The sequence below is a fragment of the Sturnira hondurensis genome, unplaced genomic scaffold, assembly GCF_014824575.4.
Source record: "Sturnira hondurensis isolate 20B ecotype Veracruz unplaced genomic scaffold, ASM1482457v3 Scaffold0014745, whole genome shotgun sequence".
NCBI classification, from domain to species: domain Eukaryota; kingdom Metazoa; phylum Chordata; class Mammalia; order Chiroptera; family Phyllostomidae; genus Sturnira; species Sturnira hondurensis.
Window position 1 is genome coordinate 3,003,128 of NW_028087376.1, and position 20,524 is coordinate 3,023,651.

Here is a 20,524-nt window from a genome sequence, read left to right on the forward strand (position 1 = left end):
ATCGTGGCTGAATCGCACATGGACTTAGAGATGGTCACAGTCTTTCCAACGGGTTCTGGATTTAGGACGGTCTCTGCCAAGACTGGGCGCTCCGTCAAGGCAGTGGTCTGTTACATTATGAAGACCACGAGTTAGAATGACTGAATTACTATGACACGGTAAGTGAAATGTTTTGAAGACAAAATATCTGTGCTATGATTAAACGTTATAAAATCATAGATGTAAAAGATTGAGGAAAAAACCTGCACATGGGTAATTTTTTTAATCACCATTTATTAAGTCAATTTTACAGTGGTTATCCAACCACTTAAAATACTCTGTCATGTAGTTGAAAGGTAAAAAGAAACAGCAAAAGTGTAATTGTTTTGATCTTTCAAGGCCTACCAGCCAAAATTATGTAACATTGAGGACAGAGGATACCTGGTGATAAAAGAATAGAAAACAAAATCCAGAATTCATAACATAAATTTTATAGAGGTTTCTTGGGCCACAAGGCCCAAGACAGTGTTGCCGGTGGAGTTAGTATTAAAGTGCGGAGCTGGAGAAGTATAATGCATTATACATGTATTTCCCTCTTCGTCATTGCACACTTCTTCGTGACACCTGACAGATGCCCAGTTTTCAGAATTACTTGTCATGGTTTGAGCTAGAACACTTTTGGACACATGCAATTTAGATGAGACCATTTCTCTGAGCAATTTGTGACTATTTTTAGGATGAACATAAACATGCTTTCCAGAGTCAGGTTTTCCTTCCCTTTGAAGGAAAACAAGAATAAACATCTAAAATAAGTGGCATAGAAGTTTGGGCAAATGGTACCAACGCCCAGGTGATGAAGTGAGAGACTCAACCTCCACAGAGCACCTTGTGTATTACTAGTCCTAGTTTCCTTGTGAGCAGGTTCCTGGGAGATTCTTAAATCCTGTTACTCACAATGGAAAACGTCACGGTTTTAGTATGATTTGGAGAGTGTTCACACCTCTTTTCTTTCGGGGAGAGATAATATTTTGTGGAGGATTGATGTTAATTATTCGTTAAATGTTTCAGCAGAATTCTCCAGGGAGGCCACCCTTTCCTGGGTTGTGTTGTGTTGTGTTGTGTGTGTGTGTGTGTGTGTGTGTGTGTGTGTGTAGGGGGTGGTCAGGGGGTGCGTGGTAGTGGTGGTGGTTCTATTTCGATCTCCCTAAGCTATTATAGGCTTATTCACATTTTTTATTTCATTTGAGTTAGTTTTGATAGTTTGTGTCTTTCTAGGAACATGTCCATTTCACCTAGACAATCTAATTTGTTGGCATTCAATTATTCATAACATTCCCTAATAATCCTTTTTATTTCTATAAGGTTGATATTAATGCCAATCTTTAAATCCTGATTTTAGTAATTTGAGGTTTTTCTCCATTTCTTTTCTTGGTCAGTTTCACTGAACTTTGTCAATTTGTTGATCTTTTCAAATAACAAACTTTCAGTTTAATTAATTATCTCTGTTATTTTGCTTTTTATTTTATTCATTTCGGTCTAACCTTTATTATTTCCTTTTTTGTGCTTACTTTGGATTTATTTGGCTCCTTCAAGTTTCTGAGGTGGAAATTCAGATTATTAATTATTTGAGATCTTTCTTCATTCTAAAAATAAGCACTTACAGCTATCAATTTCTTATAAACACTACTTTCATTATACCTCAAAAGCTTAACATCTTGTTTTGTTTTCACTTATTTCAAAGTATTTTAAAATTTCTGTTGTGATTTCTTCTTTGACCCATTGGTAATTTAGAAGTGTGTTTAGTTTTCACATATTTGTGAATTCCCTAAATTTCTTCTTTTTGATTTTTAATTTCATTTCTTTGTAGTTGAAGAACACATTCTGTATGATCCAACTCACTGACAGTTTATTGAGATTTATTTGATGACGTAACATACTGACTGGAAGAGGCTCCAAGGGCACCAGCTGGGTGGGGTGTTCCATGGGCGTCCGTTGGGTTGGGCTGGTGGGTAGCGCTGTTCAGGTCTCTTCTTTCCTCCCTTATCTTCTGCCTGGTTGTTCTATCAGTTGTTGAAAGTGGGGTATTGACATCTCCAATCATCGTTAGATTACCTGTTCTCCCTTTAGTTCTGTCAGCTTAGGCTTCAAATATTTTAGAGCTTTGCTGGTAGGTGCACGTATGTTTATAATTGTGGTAGCTTCTTTATGAGTTGACTTTTATAACTGTAAAACGTCTGTGTCTTCAGTGACAATTTCTATTTTGAAGTCTATTTCGTCTGATAATAGTCCACCCACTCCAGGTTTCTTTGGTTACTGTTTGCATGGTCTATCTTCCACCTTTTTAGGTTTCAATCGGCTCATACTTTCAGATCTAAAGTATATCTCTTGTAGACAGCATATAGTTGGACCACGTTTTGTGGGGATTTTTAAAAATCCATTGTGCTAATCTCTACCTTTTAAATTGAAGTGTTTAATATATTTGCCCTTATGTAATTACTGATAGGATTCATGTCTTCCACTTTCCTATTTGTTTTTATAAGCTGTAATGCATTCTTTGTTTTTCTATCCCTCCATCATCACCCTCCTTTGTGTTAAATGGGTATTGTCTAGTGTAGCCTTTTAATTTGCTTATTTTTATTTTACTAATTATTTTAGTTAATTTAGAAAGTAGTTTAGGGAATGGGCAATCACAACCTGAATTTAGATAAACAACTCATACCTTGGCTGGTGTGGCTCAGTGGATAGACGGCTGGCCTATAAACCAAAGGGTCACCAGTTCAATCCCCAGGCAGGGCACATGCCTGGGTTGCAGGCCAGGTCCTCTGTAGTGGGTATGTGAGAGGCAACTATGCATTGACGTTTCTCTTCCTCTCTTTCTCTTTCCCTTCCTCTCTCTCTAAAGATAAATAATGAAAATCTTAAAAAACAGTTTATGACTGTAGCAGGCTGTCTAATCTATGGCACAGAACCCTTGAGGCATATGCCTATTCATTCTCCTTACTTTTTAGGGTTTGTATTGAGTTGCTAGGACAGCCGTAGCAAAATATCACAGATTAGGTAGCTTACACCACAGAAATTTATTTCCTCACAGATCTGTAGGCTAGAAGTCCAAGATCAATGTGTTGGCAGGACTGGCTTCTTCTGAGAGACTCCTTCGCAGGCTTGTAGATGGCTGCCCTCCCTCTGCGCCTTCACACGGTCTTTTCCTACTTGTGTACTTGTCCTAATGTCGTCTTCCTATACAGACGCCAGTCAGATTGGACTGGGGCCGACCCAGATGACCTCACTTTACCTTAACTACTTTTTAAAGTTCTGTCTCTGAGTGCAGTCACATTCTGAGGCACTGAGTGGTAGGACTTCCACATACGCATTTCGGGAGGATGCGGTTCACCCCATCACAGGGATACTCAGGTGGAAGAATGACCGGAGGAGAAATGCTAATAACTTTTGAACTAATCTTGAGATTTTGAATTTCCAGTGGACATCTTAAGATCAGTGAGTTTTCCTAGGACGCTTAAGGCCTTTTGTGTCTGTCTCTTTTCTCTGTTACCTTCAGACCCGGAGGAGACCTCAGCCGCAAATGAAGGGAGGCCCTTAGAGCAGGAACAACACGAGAGGAACCCCCATGGGAATCAGCAACTGCTGCTGTGGGAATCCAAACAGAATCTTCAATATGTTCTGAAAATATTATCCTTCTAAGCCCTGGGAACCAAAGTCATAGGTCTTCACAATGGGTTGGTCATACAGAACTTTTTAAAACCAGAGGACAAACTCTGCTATTAATGACTTTCAATGATCACAAGCAGCTGGAGAAGCCATCAAAAGAATTCTACACAAAAGCTGCAAGTGTCTAGCCTTGGCTGACAGACACTATTAGTAGACTCTTTTATAATACCTGTAGGCATTATACATAAGAGCATTTAAGGAATTTTATTTTAAAAAAACAAAAGGTGAAGGTTTGGTGAAACTGTGATAATCAAGAGATGATTTTATCCAGGTGTTAATAACTTATTTTTCCCAAACATCCTAAAACAGAGAAAGTCACTAGAAACTAATTTAATGATTAGCCCTTGTTTTATAAGGTTATAGCTTATGGAAAAAAACCCACTAGATACCAAAATAGCATCTGTATCCACATTACAGTGATAAATTACACATTTAGTACGGAAACACTGGTGGAAATTTAAAACACCGTGTTAGGTTGATGTGTTCATATCAACAAAGATGGTTGTGGATATTTAAGACATGATCTAGTTCTGAAGTTTAAGAAAGCAGTAGGTAAAAAGTTCAGCTAGTTGCCATATTAGTTACAGATGTATCTTACCTAATAGTCAGTTTCACAGGCTCCGGTGACCCGTTAACACTGACCAGGAACTCTTCTTCGAAGTGGCCCAGGATGGCAGAACTGAAGGTGATCTGGATAGCCTGGACTCCGGCTGGTCCGATGATGCCTTCCTTGGGACTGAAAACAAAGCAGGCCCCCAAGGCCGAAGTGGCAGGGACCACGTTGAAGAGCGCGTCGATGCTGCCTTTGTTGGTCAGGGTGGCCTGTGTCAATAAAAAGGCGAGGATGAAAGGGCAGGCGATGGGCCTCTGACTTATTTTCACGGAAGCATGTGGCTGTGTTACTGAATACCAACAGAGACAGAGGCAGGAATCAGAGCCAAAGGAAAACTCAAGGGGTGAAACAGTCTTCTCTCTCGAATGTTTAAAGACGGGAGCTCCAAGCCAAGTAATTTTGTGTTTGTGGATTCCAGATTGCAAGAATTGTCTTTGTTGCAGTATTAGATTTCATTCTATTGGGATATTTTCATCTCAGAGTTTATTGGGTATGCATATACAAGCAATCATTTTACTACAGAAACGTTTTACTTCTATACACTAGTGTTCTGGAACCATGTCATTGCTAGTATTTGACAGCACACTAGGCATGTGTAAAAAACTCACATGTGGCAATCAGAGTCCTCCACAGCTGGCTGAATCCAACACACAACACACTCTATTTATGTAGGAGCGGCCCCCAACCTACACTGAAAGCCCTGTAGGAAAGAGCTCCAGGGAGATTGTGAAGAAACATTGAGAAAGGTAAGTGGAAAGGTACATGGAACCTATGTTCCATGTCAGGAACCTAGAAGCCAAGGGAGGAGAACTACCAGAAAGGGTCAAAATGTGGACAGAGGTTAAAAAGAGTGAGCTCCGAAGGGAATCTTACAGATTTTTGATTTTTTCCTTAAAAAAAATTTTACCTTTACCTGAGGACATTTTATTCATCGCTTTTAGAGAGGGGGGAAGGGGGAGAAAAAGACACTGATGCAAGAGAAAAGCTTGATTGGCTGCCTCCCATATGCCTGGACCTGGGATCGTAAGCAAACTGGTGGTTGCGCACGCGCGCCTGGACCAGGCATTGAACCCGCAACCTACGTGTGTGCCTGACTGGGAATTGAACCCACAGCCCTGTGGTTATGGGGCGATGCTGCAATCAACTGAGCCACACTGGTCAGGGCCCAGATTTAAACATTTTAATTAGAGGCCGTCCCTGTCCTTGAAGAAGAGAGAATTCCAATAGAATGTGATTGTAGAATCCAGACTACAAATGTTTGCAGAGCGAGTGGGTGCATGGGAAAGAGCGTGACTATTCTAGATTATGAGATGAGTGGTGGGAAGCGAGACTGGGGGTGGCGAAGCTGTGGGAGGGTAAGGTGGAGGGAACCGTGTGTGTGTGTGTGGGGGGGGCGCTGTGCAGTGATTAGTACCTGGGAGTCAGCTTTGCCACTGACTCACCAGCTGCGTGACCTCGAAACCTGCCTTGCTTCTCTGTGCACGTTTCCCCATCTGTAAAATGTAAAAACTGCTAACTTCTTTGCTTGTCGTGACAATGAAATTTATTAATTTATGTAACTTTTAGAACAGTGCCTGGCAAAGAATGCTTAAAAGATAGTGATTGCTATTTATAGCCCCAGTGCTAAGCAGAATGGGTTTAAAATTTACCTGTGCTGAAGAAGACATTTACATGCCCTAGTGGTAACTCAAAGGCAACTCAAAAGCGTTATGGTAACTCAGAGGACCCTTGTTCTTCTCTCTGAGAAGATGCACAGCTGCCTTTTTATTTTTCTGGTTAACAGCAATGCTTCCCCCAGGTTTTCTATAAGGTGCCAGCTCCTTCATTTTCAAAACTATGCATGTCATTCTTCTCCCCCTACAAAGGAGCACCTACTTATACGTATAGAATCTGCCAAATTGCTTGGGTCACAGTTCTGAGACCATCTGATTACCAGTAATACCCTTACCCATGCAGTCCAACTCCTTGGAGAGGAGCAAATTTATAAGAGAACTTCCCCTCTCATTTGTTTTCCTTCTAATTACACTGGGGAAGGGTGTATACCCGTGGGTTTCCAGTTTATTCTTTATGGATCTGCTAAGCTCAGCAATGGCTAAGGGCAATAGGTAGTTATTCAAATTTGTCTCAAGAAGGTAACGTAATAAATTGAAAGAGAGATGCAATGAGGCATCAGCAATAAATATGCAGAGAGTGCAAAATATTCCCATAAGAAGCACCTTACCATGCCCTTCTCTGCCAGGGCACAGCTCTCGCAACTGTCCAATCTGATGCTGCCCCTCATTTAACACTTAACATAGCTGGCTGCAGTTTGCTTTACTGTTCAGATCTGGGAGGGTGAGAAGTGGTGGCCTAAAGGACATTTGTGTTAAATCTGCAAGGAACTATTATTACATTCAGGGAAACCCTATCCATTTCGTATCGGAACTAAGGGTTCTTTTCTGATGCAGCATCCAAGAGACACATTCTCTAAGATGTAAGGGAAGTTCACACTGGATAAATTACAGACAGAATATCAATTCAGTAACAACTATTGCGCCTTTTTATTTCCATCCCTAAGTGACTTTTGTTTTTTAGCACAGTACAATGCAACATAGTGGCTGTGCCTCTTTTCATTTTATGGCAGTCACGTGACCTCTTTAAATTGTTCTCTCATGTATATTCCATCTCATCATGATATTAACATCTCTGTTTACCTTTCACATCATCCCATTTAGGACACAATTATTCTAGGGAATGTGGGGACAAGTCACACTGTAGAAAACTGTCACATTTACCTCCCCGTGATGTCAGGCTGAGCTGAGAGCCAAGTTGGCTGTAGACAGGATTTGCACACGGTGAGAATCTGAGGGTGAAAGGCCAGCAGTCCTGCCCAGAGGACAGAGGGCCCTGAACCCACTGCTCACTAACACTTACAAGCTGCGTGACCTTGCCAGTGACTTAACAAATATGACAGAGTCAAGTTTGCTGTTCATGGAACCCCTATCCTCTTCTCCCTTTGCTTACAGCTGGACTACATTTCCCAGCCACCCTTGCAGTTATGGACAGCTAATGAGAGGTGAACAATATGACATGTGCCACCTGCAGTACCACCTCCAGTACACGTCTCTCCTGGTCAACCCTCTGTGCTCTTTCTCCTGCCAGTGAGGTACATATGAGGCCACAGAGCCATGAGATGTAAGGAGCCCGGATCCTCATTCTCTGCTGGAGGAGAGCCACCTGCTGATTAGCAACCTTGTCTGGGACTTGATATAAGCAACAAAACAGACTTTTGTTGAGAGAACATATTTTCGGATTTGTTTGTTACGGTATCTAACATTAATTACCTTAACTAGGAGAGCTTCTCTAAGCCCCAGTTTCCTCATCTATAAAGTGGGCATAGTCATAGTAGTTACTCCACAGGGGTTTGTGAGGGCTACATGACCGAGCGATGCATGTGTGCTCGACACGCACTCAGGGTGACGTTTAGATAGAAATAACCACCATCTGCCTATTTCTTCTTTGTTACGTAGGTACAGTAAAACCTACCTTTCATGGTTTTGTAAGGAGTGGGAACTACACGCTTATAAAGTGACCCACACACATAATAAAGCACAGACCTAACACACTGATTAAACCTCAAGCACTCACAAATTAATAACTTTTATTATTACTTCTATAGCAATATAAACACTTACAATTTTTAATCCTTCTAAAATAAAATTCCAATGGTTATAGTTTGATACTGCAAAAAAAGTGTCCTAGACACAAATTTATGATGAGGTGGCACTGAAATAACTTTGATCCGTATAAGCCCATTAGAACATATTTTTTAAAGTATCATTTTCTATGTAATTGGACAGAAACCACAAGGATTGGTTTTTAAATCACGGATTGGAGACTAGTGGGCTTAGAGAAAATTCTGAGGTGTGAAAACAGCTCTCCTCTTTAGGACATTCTGGAAAATGTAGGTTCTCTATCCTCTGATCTACAGGATTTATGTTGTCAGAGAACAAGCATTAGACAGATGGGAAGATGTATTTATGGAGTTCCTCTTTCTAATCCACACAATGATGAGGATAAAACCAACTAAGTTATGGCTTTGCTGTTTTCAGTGAAGTCAGAGGGGGCTGAAGAGCTGGGAAGGGGTTGCTCCCCTCAGCAAGGCTGCGAAAGGGCAGCGAGGGTCAGACCACGCTGGGGTCTGAACACAGTATGGATGATGGCAAATGGATGTGATTGCGCAACTTTCTGTCAATAAAAACACACGCAAAACAAAGCAAGCTACACGCTGTTTGACCCTCCATGAACAATTCTAGTGTTTACCTCATAACAATGTACCGATCCAACAAAAACTTTTCCAATGTCCAGCAATTCAAAGTTGAAGTGAATCTTCGGCCCCATTCCTTCTCCTTTGATTCGAAGAGGCAGACGGATCTCTCTGCCTGTAAACACAATTCAATCTTTGTTAGCCAAATGATTCTTTATCACCCCAAATAATCTACAGCTTGTTGCCAATGCAGCGATCTGGGTTATTGCACCTGCTCCCTGCACTGAACTGGAGGAACTGCAGTGCAGCCAAGGCTAAAGATTTAGTTTAGTTTTAAGAAATAGGAATACTGTTAGTTTTTTACCTTTAGGGAACAGCTAACATTGTGATTTAGGCTGACATTTTAGAAGAAACAATTTAAAATTTTTAAGCCAATCTTAACTGTATCCTTCAGTTTTTTATGAAGGAGTTTCTCTAAATCAGAGAACAGTGATCACTGATTGGTGCTCCCCATAAAAAGAATCACCACACAGCTCCCAGGGATGCTGCTCACACAGATTTAGGAACAGCCAAGGTATCAAGGACACTGAGTCTGGGAGGCTTTTCTTACTTTGCGGTTCCTTTCCCGTAGACGTAATGGAACCCACTAAGCAGTACCCTTGTCACACACCCACAGGGGACCCAGGGTCCATACAGAGCGCAAGCCTCGAAGGGGTGTCCAACCTGCAGCCGCCGGCCGCATGCAGCTCAGGATGGCTGTGAATGCAGCCCAATGCAAAATTTTAAATTTACTTAAAATATTATGGGTTATTTTTGTGCTTACGTGTCACAATGTATTTAATGTGTGGCCCAAGACAATTCTTTCTTTCAGTGTGGGCCAGAGATGCCAGAAGGTTGGACACCCCTTCTTTAAAGTGCTGACTGGTTGGGGTTTTTTGTGACTTTTTTTAAAAATAAAGTACGGACTGGTTTTGTTTTCTTTAAAAAAAATTGGAAAATCTTCACCTGATAATACACAATCATTATAAAAATATTATAGAAAAAGTAGAAATTCTCTCATAATTCCACCACCCAAATATAACTATTATTAGCATTTTGGGGCTGATCCTTCCACACTTTATCACATTTAAATACTGTTAATATAAATGAGAGCATATTCTATACATTATTTGATAACCTGCCTTTTTCATTTATAATAAATCTGGAACATTTTAACACATCACACTTAAAGGAGAGGTAAATATCTGTAGCCAGTTTCTTTCATGGCTTCCAACTTTCCACTGTAACAAGTTATAATTTAATCGATATCCTTGAACATATGTATGGCCAATTTTCCTATGATCTCTTTAAACACTTTGAATATACCATTCTGTTGTGTCTTGTCTTCTGCCATTTCTGCTGAGAACTCAGCTTATCGTCTTACTACTCATTTGAGTTAATGTATCTTTCCTTCTTACTGCTTTAAGATTTTCTTTTTGTCTTTGGTTTTCAGCAGCCTTACTACTATATAATATTCCCAGGTGTAGTTTGTATTTATCCTTCTCGGAATTTGTGACACTTCTGGAACCTGTGGATGAATGCCTTTCATCAGTGTTTGGAAATTTTTTAGTCATTCTCTCTTCAAATATTGCTTATGCTCCATTTTCTTATTTATTGTACGTATATAAAAACAATATTTATATATTTGTAATAAAGTATATAATGCAAATATATATGACCTTTCTGCCACACTCCACTTGACTCTTAGGTTCTTTTCTGTATTTTGTCTCTACATATTTTAATGTGAATATTTTTTTTATTTAATTTCTAGCTTATAAAATCTATCTCTGGCTGCACCAAATAGGCTATTAAATCCTTCTACTGAGTTCTTAATTTGTCATTATAACTTTTCAGTCCTAGACTTTCCTTTAGATTTTCTATAGTTTCCAGTTCTCTGCTCATCTTGTCTTTACTAAGACTATTTTTAAAACCTGTATCTGATAATTCTAGTATCTGGATCCCTACAGGTTTGTCTCTATTGTTTATCTAATGTTCTACCCAATTACTACCTCCTCATGTGCATGGTTATTTTGATTGAGTCTGATCAGTGTATATAAAAAACTGAAGCAATAATTAAGCCCGAAGATGATATCTCTCTCCAGCTTCTGGCCAGTGACTAGGGAGCATCAGCAATCCCAGACGACCTAATCCAATCATTTGTAGTTTAGTCTGTGAGAGAAGTAAGTCCTGCAGCAAACCATTTGAGTGGCTATTTTCTCTATTCTCCCAAGAAGGGAGTGTAGCTAGTACTATCCTAGATATAAAAGAGAAGTCAATTCCTCATATACGATAGATGCCTTATGACATTAGGGATTAATTACCTCTTGGAACCCCAGTGCAGAACTGTCTTAATCAGGTTGACACCTGAAAACCAATTCAAAACTGAGTTATTTTGAGGACTGGTCCTTTTTCAGGCTCTGCTTCACTGGGTCCCATCCTCCAGCCTGGGGGACGACTAGGGCCCTTTCTCCTCGGGCATTCCATTAATGCTGTATTTTCTCCCCTAACGCAACTTAACTTTTCAGCCTCTCTGCAGTATCTGCCAAAAAGTCAGTACTGCTAAGAATAAAGAGTCCCTCCCGCAAAGTTTAATTGTCTTGGTTCTTTCTTCCCCTGAATGTTGGACCCATAATTATTCACTGTTCTAGTAGCTCCGTTTTATCTTCAAAACAGGTTTTAAAAAATACTTCCCCTTGCTCTTCTAGCAGTTCCGAGAGAGAGGTGATACAAATTACTGAACCACCATTACTGGAAATAGAGCTGCCAGGACAAAGAGATGCACGTTTGACATTCTGACAGCTATGGGCACTCCGCCCTCCAGAACGATCGCACCAATTTACACACAAACAACAGGGGTGTTTTACGGCTCCTGTCTGTCCACGTCCTTCTTGGCAGTAGCTATATCACCACTTTTAACATCTTTGATAGTTTGACAGGTTTTCCTTAAATTTGCATCACTTTAATTTCAGTTATTGAAGGAAAAAATTATTTATCTGCTTTGTATGTGATATTCTGAACCTTCAAAATACTTTTGATACTTTTTTAGGTGTATCTTTCAGTGTTACAGCAAATACACTTTGAACAACCAAATGATATTTCTAAGTTATTATCATTATTATAATACCTTGTGACATTTTATGTTCTACCACCTTCTGGTGCTATTTAGCTTTTGTTTCTTAACTGCCTTTTCTCCATGACTGTCCTTTTAAAGAGAGGACTGTGTCCCTCTAGTTTATGGAAACAGAGAGGTCATTAGGCAAGTATCACTTTGATTCTAAGAAACAAAAGCAATCCCAGCAACATTTAGAACAACTGATTTCTTCAAAGGACTCCCCCAGTCCTTCCGAATCCTAGAAAAGAGGTTTCTCTAAAGATAAGGTGTTAGTGTTTGCAACACTCTAGGACATAAGTAAAATTTTCAGAAAGCCCAAACCTTGCCACTCTACTCCATTATTTTAGTGTTTAAATCTATTGGTAATGATTTGTCCTCCTTGGTCAAGAGCAAACTATTTTGACAGAGATCCAGCTTTTGGAATGTCAAAGAAAGGGAACTGCAAATATATTGTGGAACAAACTGCAAGACTATTTATAACTGTCAGGCTTAAAGCTTTCCCCATCTGTTACCTTGACTGCCTTCCTAAATAAATAAATTTAAAAAAAAAGGAGATGTGTTATAATAAAGCAGTGAGCCAATGTTTCTCTGGGAATTATTCATTTTTTCAGAGGACTCTGTCTCATTTGTAGCTAGTCCCTTCCTTCACCCAGGATGAAATCAGAGTACAAGAAATACCCAGCTTTGCATTTACAAGAGTTAGCCTAAATTTTAGGAACAAACCTGAAGAGACTAAGCTAAAAAGACAGATTCCTTATTAGAAGAGCAAAATATTTAAATGTTGTTTCAAAAAGGACAGTTTCTCACCTATGATTACATTAACACCTTGTTTTCACACAGAAGTATAGAAATTTTAACAGCCCTGAAATCCCTGAATGCAATAGATTGCACTGCATTAAATACCAGATAATGTAACCATGAGCTTTCAAACACTTGCCACCTAAAATATCTTAGATGTCCAATCTGAGATGTACTTGAGTTCTATTCCTGCACAATAAGACAAGAAAAGAAAGATGGGTTATAAATGAGAAGAACAAACTGCCATTATTCACGTATTTTAGGACTATCTGCCTGGACTATCCTAAAGAATCTAGAAATAATCTTTTAAAATAAATAAGAGTAAAAATGGATGGTTATCAAGTCAATATACAAAAGTCAGCTATATTTCTATACCCAGCAACAATCAGAAAAATTAATTCTCAAGATATCATCTATAACAGCAACAAAAATAAAGTACCTAGAAATAAATCTAATAAAATATACCTAAGACCTTCAATAAAAAAATGTAAAACTTTATTGAAAGAGACTAACAAAGACCTCGGTAAGTAGAGAACTAAGCTATGTCCTTGATAAGGAAGACTCAACATCATAAACTTGTCAATTTTCCTCCAAATGATCTATCATTTTAATGCTTTAATAGACAAAATGCTAGCAGGTAAAATTTGGTGAAATTTGATGGTTGATCATAAAATTTAAATGTAAAACAAAGGGCCATAATAATTAAGAGATTCTTAAAGAAGAATAAATTGAGGGGTTTGGCCTTCCATATATTAAAATCTATTATAAAGCTACTACAATTAAGATAATTTGGTGTTGGGGAGATTGCAAAAATGACTAAGGAAAAAGAATACAGAACTTAGAATAAGTGCACATATATGTAAATGTGATTTATGACAGAGCAGGCATTGGATATCATTAAGGAAAGATGGACTATACACTTTAAATAGCTGAAACAATTGGGCATCCACATGGGATCAGTGGTTAGATGAATAACAGCCCCCAAAGATATCCACATCCTAATTCCTGGAATGTATAAATATTACCTGATATGGCAAAAGGGAGAATATTATCTTATATGGCAAAAGATGTGACTAAGTTAAGAATTTTGAGATGGACAAAGAAGACGAGCAACCCGATTAAAAAATGGGCAGAGGACTTGAACAGACATTTCTCCAAGGAGGACATACAGAGGATCCAGAGACACATGAAAAGATGCTCGATATCACTAGCTATCAGAGAGATGCAAATTAAAACCACAATGAGATACCACTTAACACCAGTCAGAATGGCTATCATAAACAAAAAAACAAACAACAAGTGCTGGAGAGGTTGTGGGGAAAAGGGGACCCTAGTCCACTGTTGGTGGGATTGCAGACTGGTACAACCACTATGGAAAGCAGTATGGAATTTTCTAAGAAAACTAAAAATGGACATGCCTTTTGACCCAGCAATTCCACTGCTAGGAGTATATCCTAAGAACCCTGAAACACCAATCCAAAAGAACCTATGCACCCTGATGTTCATAGCAGCACAATTTACAATAGCCAAGAGTTGGAAGCAACCTAAATGCCCATCGGTCGATGACTGGATCAAAAAACTATGGTACATTTACACAATGTTATTCTATGCTGCAGAAAGGAAGAAGGAGCTCCTACCCTTTGCAACATCATGGATGGAGCTGGAAAGCATTATGCTGAGCGAAATAAGCCAGGCAGTGAAAGAAAAATACCATATGATATCGCCTTTAACAGGAATGTAAACAACAAAACAAACGAGCAAGCAAAATGTAACCAAAGACACTGAAATACAGAACGTGCTGACAGGGTCCAGAGGGTAGAGGGTAGAGAAGCACAGAGTAAAAGGGGATGGACTCACATGAATAAGTATGAAGGACACATGGACAATAACTAAGGTGGGGGGCGGAGATGGGAGGGGGGTGGGGAGCACTGGGGGGGTGCAGGGCTGGGAATACAAGAAAGAAAACTGTACTTGAACAAAAGTTAAATAAATTAAAAAAAAGAATTTTGAGATGGAGAGATTATCCTGGATTATTCTGATAACTGTAAATGTCTTGAAATCAGGTAGTAGTAGTCTTCTAATTTTATTCTTCTCTTTCCAAAATTGTTTTGGCTATTCTGGGTTCTTCGCATTTCCATATGAATTTTAGAGTCAGCTTGTCAATTTCTACAAAAAAAGCAGCTCAGAGTTCAATTTAGATTGTACTCAATCTAGAGATGAATTTGAGGGATAAATAATATCCCTCAAATTACATTACATTAATTATATTGAATTTACCTACCTATTAACAGGGTATAGGGTAGGGTTTAGGTCTTCAATTTCTCTCAACAATGTTTTGTAGTTCAGTGTACAGGTCTTATACATCTTTTGTCAAATTTATCTCTAAGTATTTCCTATTTCTTAGTGCTATTGTAAGTGAAATTGCTTTCAAGAATTTCTATTTTCTACTGCTCATTGCATAGTAATAAAACTGATTTCTCTCCACACAGATTTTGTATCATGCAACCTTGCTACACACTTTTCACTCCTCATTTAAAATATTCTCTAGCACCCCCTCCACATGTTTTGATTCAGGAAAGTACACATGAAACCCCCAAATCTAGATTTTTAATAAGTGGATTCTCTAAGGACATCACCTCAAGAAACACACAAACAGTGTTGCCTGTGTTAACTTATGACAACACGGTAGAGTTAGCTGTCTCTGCCCATCCTTCAACTTTAAACACAAAACCCTAGTGCACCATTGGTGGGAATGCAGACTGGTGCAGGAACTATGAAAAACAGCATGGGGTTTCCTCAAGAAACTAAAGATGGAACTGCCTTTCGAATTAGTGATCCCACTGCTGGGACTATATTCTAAGAATCCTGAATCATCAATTCAAAAGAACCTCTGCACCCCAATGTTCATAGCACCACAATTTACAATAGCCAAGTGCTAGAAACAGCCTAAGTGCCCATCAGTAAATGAGTGGATCAAGAAACTGTGGTACATTTACATGATGGAATACCACGCAGCAGAAAGAAAGAAGGAACTCCTACCATTTGCAACAGCATGGATGGAACTGGAGAGCATTATGCTAAGTGAAATAAGCTAGGCGGTGAAAGACAACCATATGATCTCATCTACAAGCGGAACTTAACGAAACAAACAAATGAGCAAAGTAGAACCAGAGACACTGAAATAAAGAACAAACTTGACAGTAACCACAGAGGGTGGGGTGGGGGAGAGGGATAATGGGGGAAAGAGGAGGAAGGGGCAAGCAAAGTTAACATAAATAGAGAACTCATGGGCATAGACAATGGGGAGTACTGACTGTGGATGAGGGGGATGGAGCAGGGGAGAGCAATGGGGAAAAAGGAGGGACAACTGTAACTGAACAACAATAAAAATACATATTTAAAGGTAAATAAATACAAATATAAAGTTTATTAAAAGTAGGAAAAAATACATTTTAATACTTATCCAAACTCAAAAGAAAGAAAAAAGGAAAAATACCAAGTGCTAGAAAAGGAAATTTAGACATTCATAAAGTACACACAGGCCTTGTGGCCTAGCGGCTTCCGTCTTAACTGAACACTCACAGAAACAGGACATAAGGTTTCGTTCCTATCTGGGCATGAGGGTTGAACTTAGATCCTCGCATAAATCCAGGATTTTCAAAAGGATGCCGCTTTCCGAAAAGGAAACTAGAAACACTCCACCTGTTGGCCCAGGGAAGCAGTGATGAAGCATGTCCTCTACCTGTCACTCTGAGTGGAAAAAGGCTCCTGTGAGAAATCAAAGTTCTATGCACAGGTAGGGGATCCAAATTTACACTATACGTGTTATAGGTGAAAGAATCAGAAGCTGAGGAAGTAAGTTACAGGGTCCTTGTTAAAAGAAACAAAAAACCGCTCTGAAGGAATACTTCCACGATCCAGTCCTCGTGCTGTCTTAACCTGTTTGGTTGGGCTGCAGTAACAACAATACCATAGACTGGATGACTTAAATAGCAGGAATTTATTTCTCATAATTCTAGATGCTGAGAAGTCCAAGATTGAGGGACTAGGATATTCAATGTCTGATGAGAGCTCGCTCCTTGGCTCATGGATGCTGTCTTCTCACCATGTCCTCACATGGAAAAAAGGGGTGAGGTCCCTTCTGCAAAGACAGTCCCATTCATGAGGGCTCCACCCACATGACCCGACATCATGTACAAATACCATCACACTGAGGATTAGGTTGTCAACATATGAATTTGGAGGGGGACAGGGACACTTAGCCCATAGCACGTAATAAAAATGACCCACAGTATAAACCTTTAAAACCATCTGAAGAAACAAGCCAGTGAGGAAAGTCAGTAGTTACCATGAACATGCAAATTAGTAGCCCAAGAGTTTGAGATAACAGAAAACTCTTAAATAAAATTTAACAAAGCATTCTTAAAATCTTTAAAGAGATAAGAAATAAAAACCATAATAAAGGGGAAAATAAAAATGCTAAAGCTATAAAGAATTTCTAAAACTAAAAAATTAAGTTGACGAAATGAAAAACTGAATCGATGAATACACCAAGAAGTAGACATCGCCTCAGCAAGAACAGTCAACCAGAAGAAACATCTTGGAATAATACCCAGAATGTATCATAGAAAGACAAGAAAATCAGAAATATAAAGAAGTTAAAAGATATGGCAATTCCATGGGGAAAACTTATATCTAGAATTTCCAGATGAAGAAAATTGAGATAGTGAAATAGAAACAACATTGAAAACATAATTGCTGAGACTATTCCAGAACTAACAAAAGGTTCTTAGATTAAATAAGCGTATCAAGTACCGAGTAGGGTAAAGGTAAATCATCACAATGAAACTGTAGAACACCAAACATAAATTAATTCTTAATATCAATTTGACAGAAAAGATAGGTAACCTAAGAAATGACAATTAGACTGCAACAGATTTTCCCTATCAACAATTTGGTGCATTGTCCATGCCACGAAGGAGCAAGTGGGCACAAGGGGAGGCCATGGACAGGGATTCCAGCAAACAGAACCTAGCGAGGTTCCTGCCAACAGCCAGGGATCTACTGCCAGACGGAAGGACAGATGAGCAATAAGATGGTATCAGCCTCCTCTACCTTCAAGCTTTTCTAGTTGTCTCCACGTGCAGCAAAGAGGCCCTATCCTTCATGAATCCTGACCAGATTTCAGATCTGTGAACAAAATAAATGACTGCTAGCTGTTTAAAGCCACTAAATGTAGGGTAGTTTGTTATCAACAAAAGAGAAATGAAACAAAGTGGCTTAAACAAATAAGGACTTTTATTTTGTTCACATGACAAGCATATGGGGAAATGTGGACTTGGGGGAGGGGAGGGTTTAGGAGATGAGGAGGGCATGTTGGTTGTTGCTGCTGGAGAGGATGGAAAGAACAAATGTTGATAGGGTAGCTACTTTCCTTCCTGTTCCAGAACCATGCAATTATATTAGTTACAACTTCATGTTTGTTTGTTTCTTTCTTTCTCTCTTGTCTTTCTTTTTCTCTCTCTCCTTCCTTCCTTTCTTTTTTCCTTCTTTCTTTTTTTCCTTTCTTTTGATCTTTTTTCTATTGATATAGCTTTTAAAATAACTTTTAACATGTGGTGGGGCTAGTCCTCCAACATTATTCTTGTTTCACTGAATTTTCTAGGCAACCCTAGTTTATTTATTTTCTTCATAAAAACTTTAAAATTGACTTAAAAAAATCTTATTATCACTGGAATCACATTATATTTATAGGGAGAATTGACCTAGCTATGATGTTTATCTTCCTGACCAAAAACATGGGTATACATTTCCATTTATTCAAGTGTTCTTGTACTCTACATACATATTTCCTACATACATACATATTTTATATTATTCCCTGTATTTTATTTGTTTGAAATATCTGAAAATTGAAAATATAATTTAAAAAGTAGTTGATCAAGAAAATAATTTCTTATTCATAGGACTAAGAAAACATATTATGCAGTTGCAGTTGGATGAGTTTTGAGAAAGAAAAGCTATATACATGAACCGTATCACTCACTTATTACTGAAAACCCCAAAGTATTTTTAATGATTGGGGTGATTTAGCTTTCTGTTTACTAAATCTAATTAAATCTCCATTCTTTAGTTTAATTAGGATAAAAATCAAAGGCCTTAAACTGGGCTAAAAACTTAGATGTTTCTCTCCTATGGTATGTACAATAAAAATGGACAATGTGGCTTCATCTTAATTGGCTCTTTAAGGGAAGCAGGTATATTTGGAATCATTTCCACCAGGCTGATGTTCTGCATTTGACTCTGAAGCACCCATTAACGATGCTATCTAGCAATACATTTCACAGTTTGAATGAGAAAGTGTTGCTTCCTTTGAAGTTCCCATATGGTGATCCAAACCAAATATATGCTGTTTCCCTTTGAAATGTTTTAAAGGTAATAATCTTCATGATTAAATTCAGAATTTCAAACTGCAAAGACAAGATAGATGATAGATCAGTTTCAAGACCTGAGATCAAACCATCAGCAAGTCTTTATAAATACCTAATATGCAGGTCTAACTAATTCGAAGAAAACCTGAAATCTTTAAATGAAAAAATTTTCAATCTTAGACGAACTGAAAAGATTGTAATGATGTTATATTTGTCATCATCAGATCTTGCTGGGCAGGTCACTCCCTCGTTTCACCGCCCCTCATTGACTCCCCACTGCCCACAGGATGAAGTGGATGAAGTCCAAGGTTTAGTCTGGCATTCGAGGGCAGCCTTCAATGAACTAGATCCTACCTGCTACTGGCCTCCATTCCACCCCCCACTGATCCTCTCCCAAGTGTCTCCGTCTCTCTCTATCTCTGTCTTTCTCTCTGGCAGCCACACCCTAAGAATGTGTGATTCTCTGCCACTTCATACTCTTGTTATGTGTTTTCAAAGTATATCCCTGCCCGACATGCCCAGCCACAACCCCTCCATTTTTTTTTTACTTGACTAACAAGTACTTCAAGGGCCACTTTCTCCGAGGAGCCTTCCTTGAAAATCCTAAGACGGAGCTGTGTGTTCTATACCCTCTTCCATTACCTATTCACTCACTGCAGAGCATCCCAATGTAACTGTTGGTCTGTGTGTCTGTTACCCCCGCTCATTTTTGCGTTATTTGAGGGTACAAACTATGCCTCGGTATAACACTTTTGAAAGAAAGAAGGTTGCAGTTGGGGAATATGGATTAAATTTTGTGCATCCTGAGAGGCCTCCCTCGGGACCAGTGGTACTTTACCAGTGGTAAAAGGACCAGTGGCCTTCCCTGCAACTTCCTGTCTCGGAACATGCCTTCACACAATGGCACACTATACAATAATGAAAGGAAATGCAATTAGAGCTACGAGCAACACCATGGATGAGACATGCAGATTGATTCCAATGCTGTACACTCCCCACACAGGCAGTACTAAGTTGTATTGTGTAGAGGTACACACATAGGGGTAAAAACTATAAATGAAAGCAAAGAAATTATGATCATCAAAGGCGGAATGGTGATTATCTCGAGGGGCAGCTGGGGTGAGTGGAGTATGAATGGGAAGGAACACACCAGGGGGCTTCCCCAGGCTGAAAATATTGTATTATTGATCTTGATGGCAATTACATAATGTTTGCCATACAACTGTTACAATTTATATATGAGTGTATTAATTCCCTACTACTCTACAACAAATTAGCACAAGTTTTGTAGTTTAATGTACAAACTTCTCTTAAAAGGTCTAATCACTGTGTTATACACCTGAAGCTAATTTAATATTGTACGTCAACTGTAATTAAAGGTTTTTTTTTTAAAGTTCTGGAGGTCAAAAGTCAAAGCTGGGGCTCGCGGGGCTAAAATCACCGTGTTGACAGGGTTGCCTTCTGCGGCTCTAGAGGAAAGCCCGTTCCTCGCCTTTCCTGGGCTCTTACACAGGCTGCCTGAACTCCTGCCTCTTTCCATCTTCAGAGCCAGAAATGGCGGTACAATCTTTCTAATGTCA

At 39.1% G+C, this 20,524-nt stretch overlaps 1 protein-coding gene across 1 annotated transcript in view; it reads right to left on the reverse strand.

Annotated features, from left to right (window-relative positions):
• The window catches only part of HYDIN (HYDIN axonemal central pair apparatus protein), a 306,600-nt gene that overhangs the window by 193,850 nt on the left and 92,226 nt on the right, over window positions 1-20,524 (reverse strand). The window contains exons 11-12 of the mRNA XM_037063680.1: window positions 8,621-8,739; window positions 4,304-4,527 (exon numbers count right to left, since the gene is read on the reverse strand). Of these exons, the coding sequence (XP_036919575.1) occupies window positions 4,304-4,527; window positions 8,621-8,739 (343 nt within the window). The remainder of the gene's footprint in view (window positions 1-4,303; window positions 4,528-8,620; window positions 8,740-20,524) is intronic.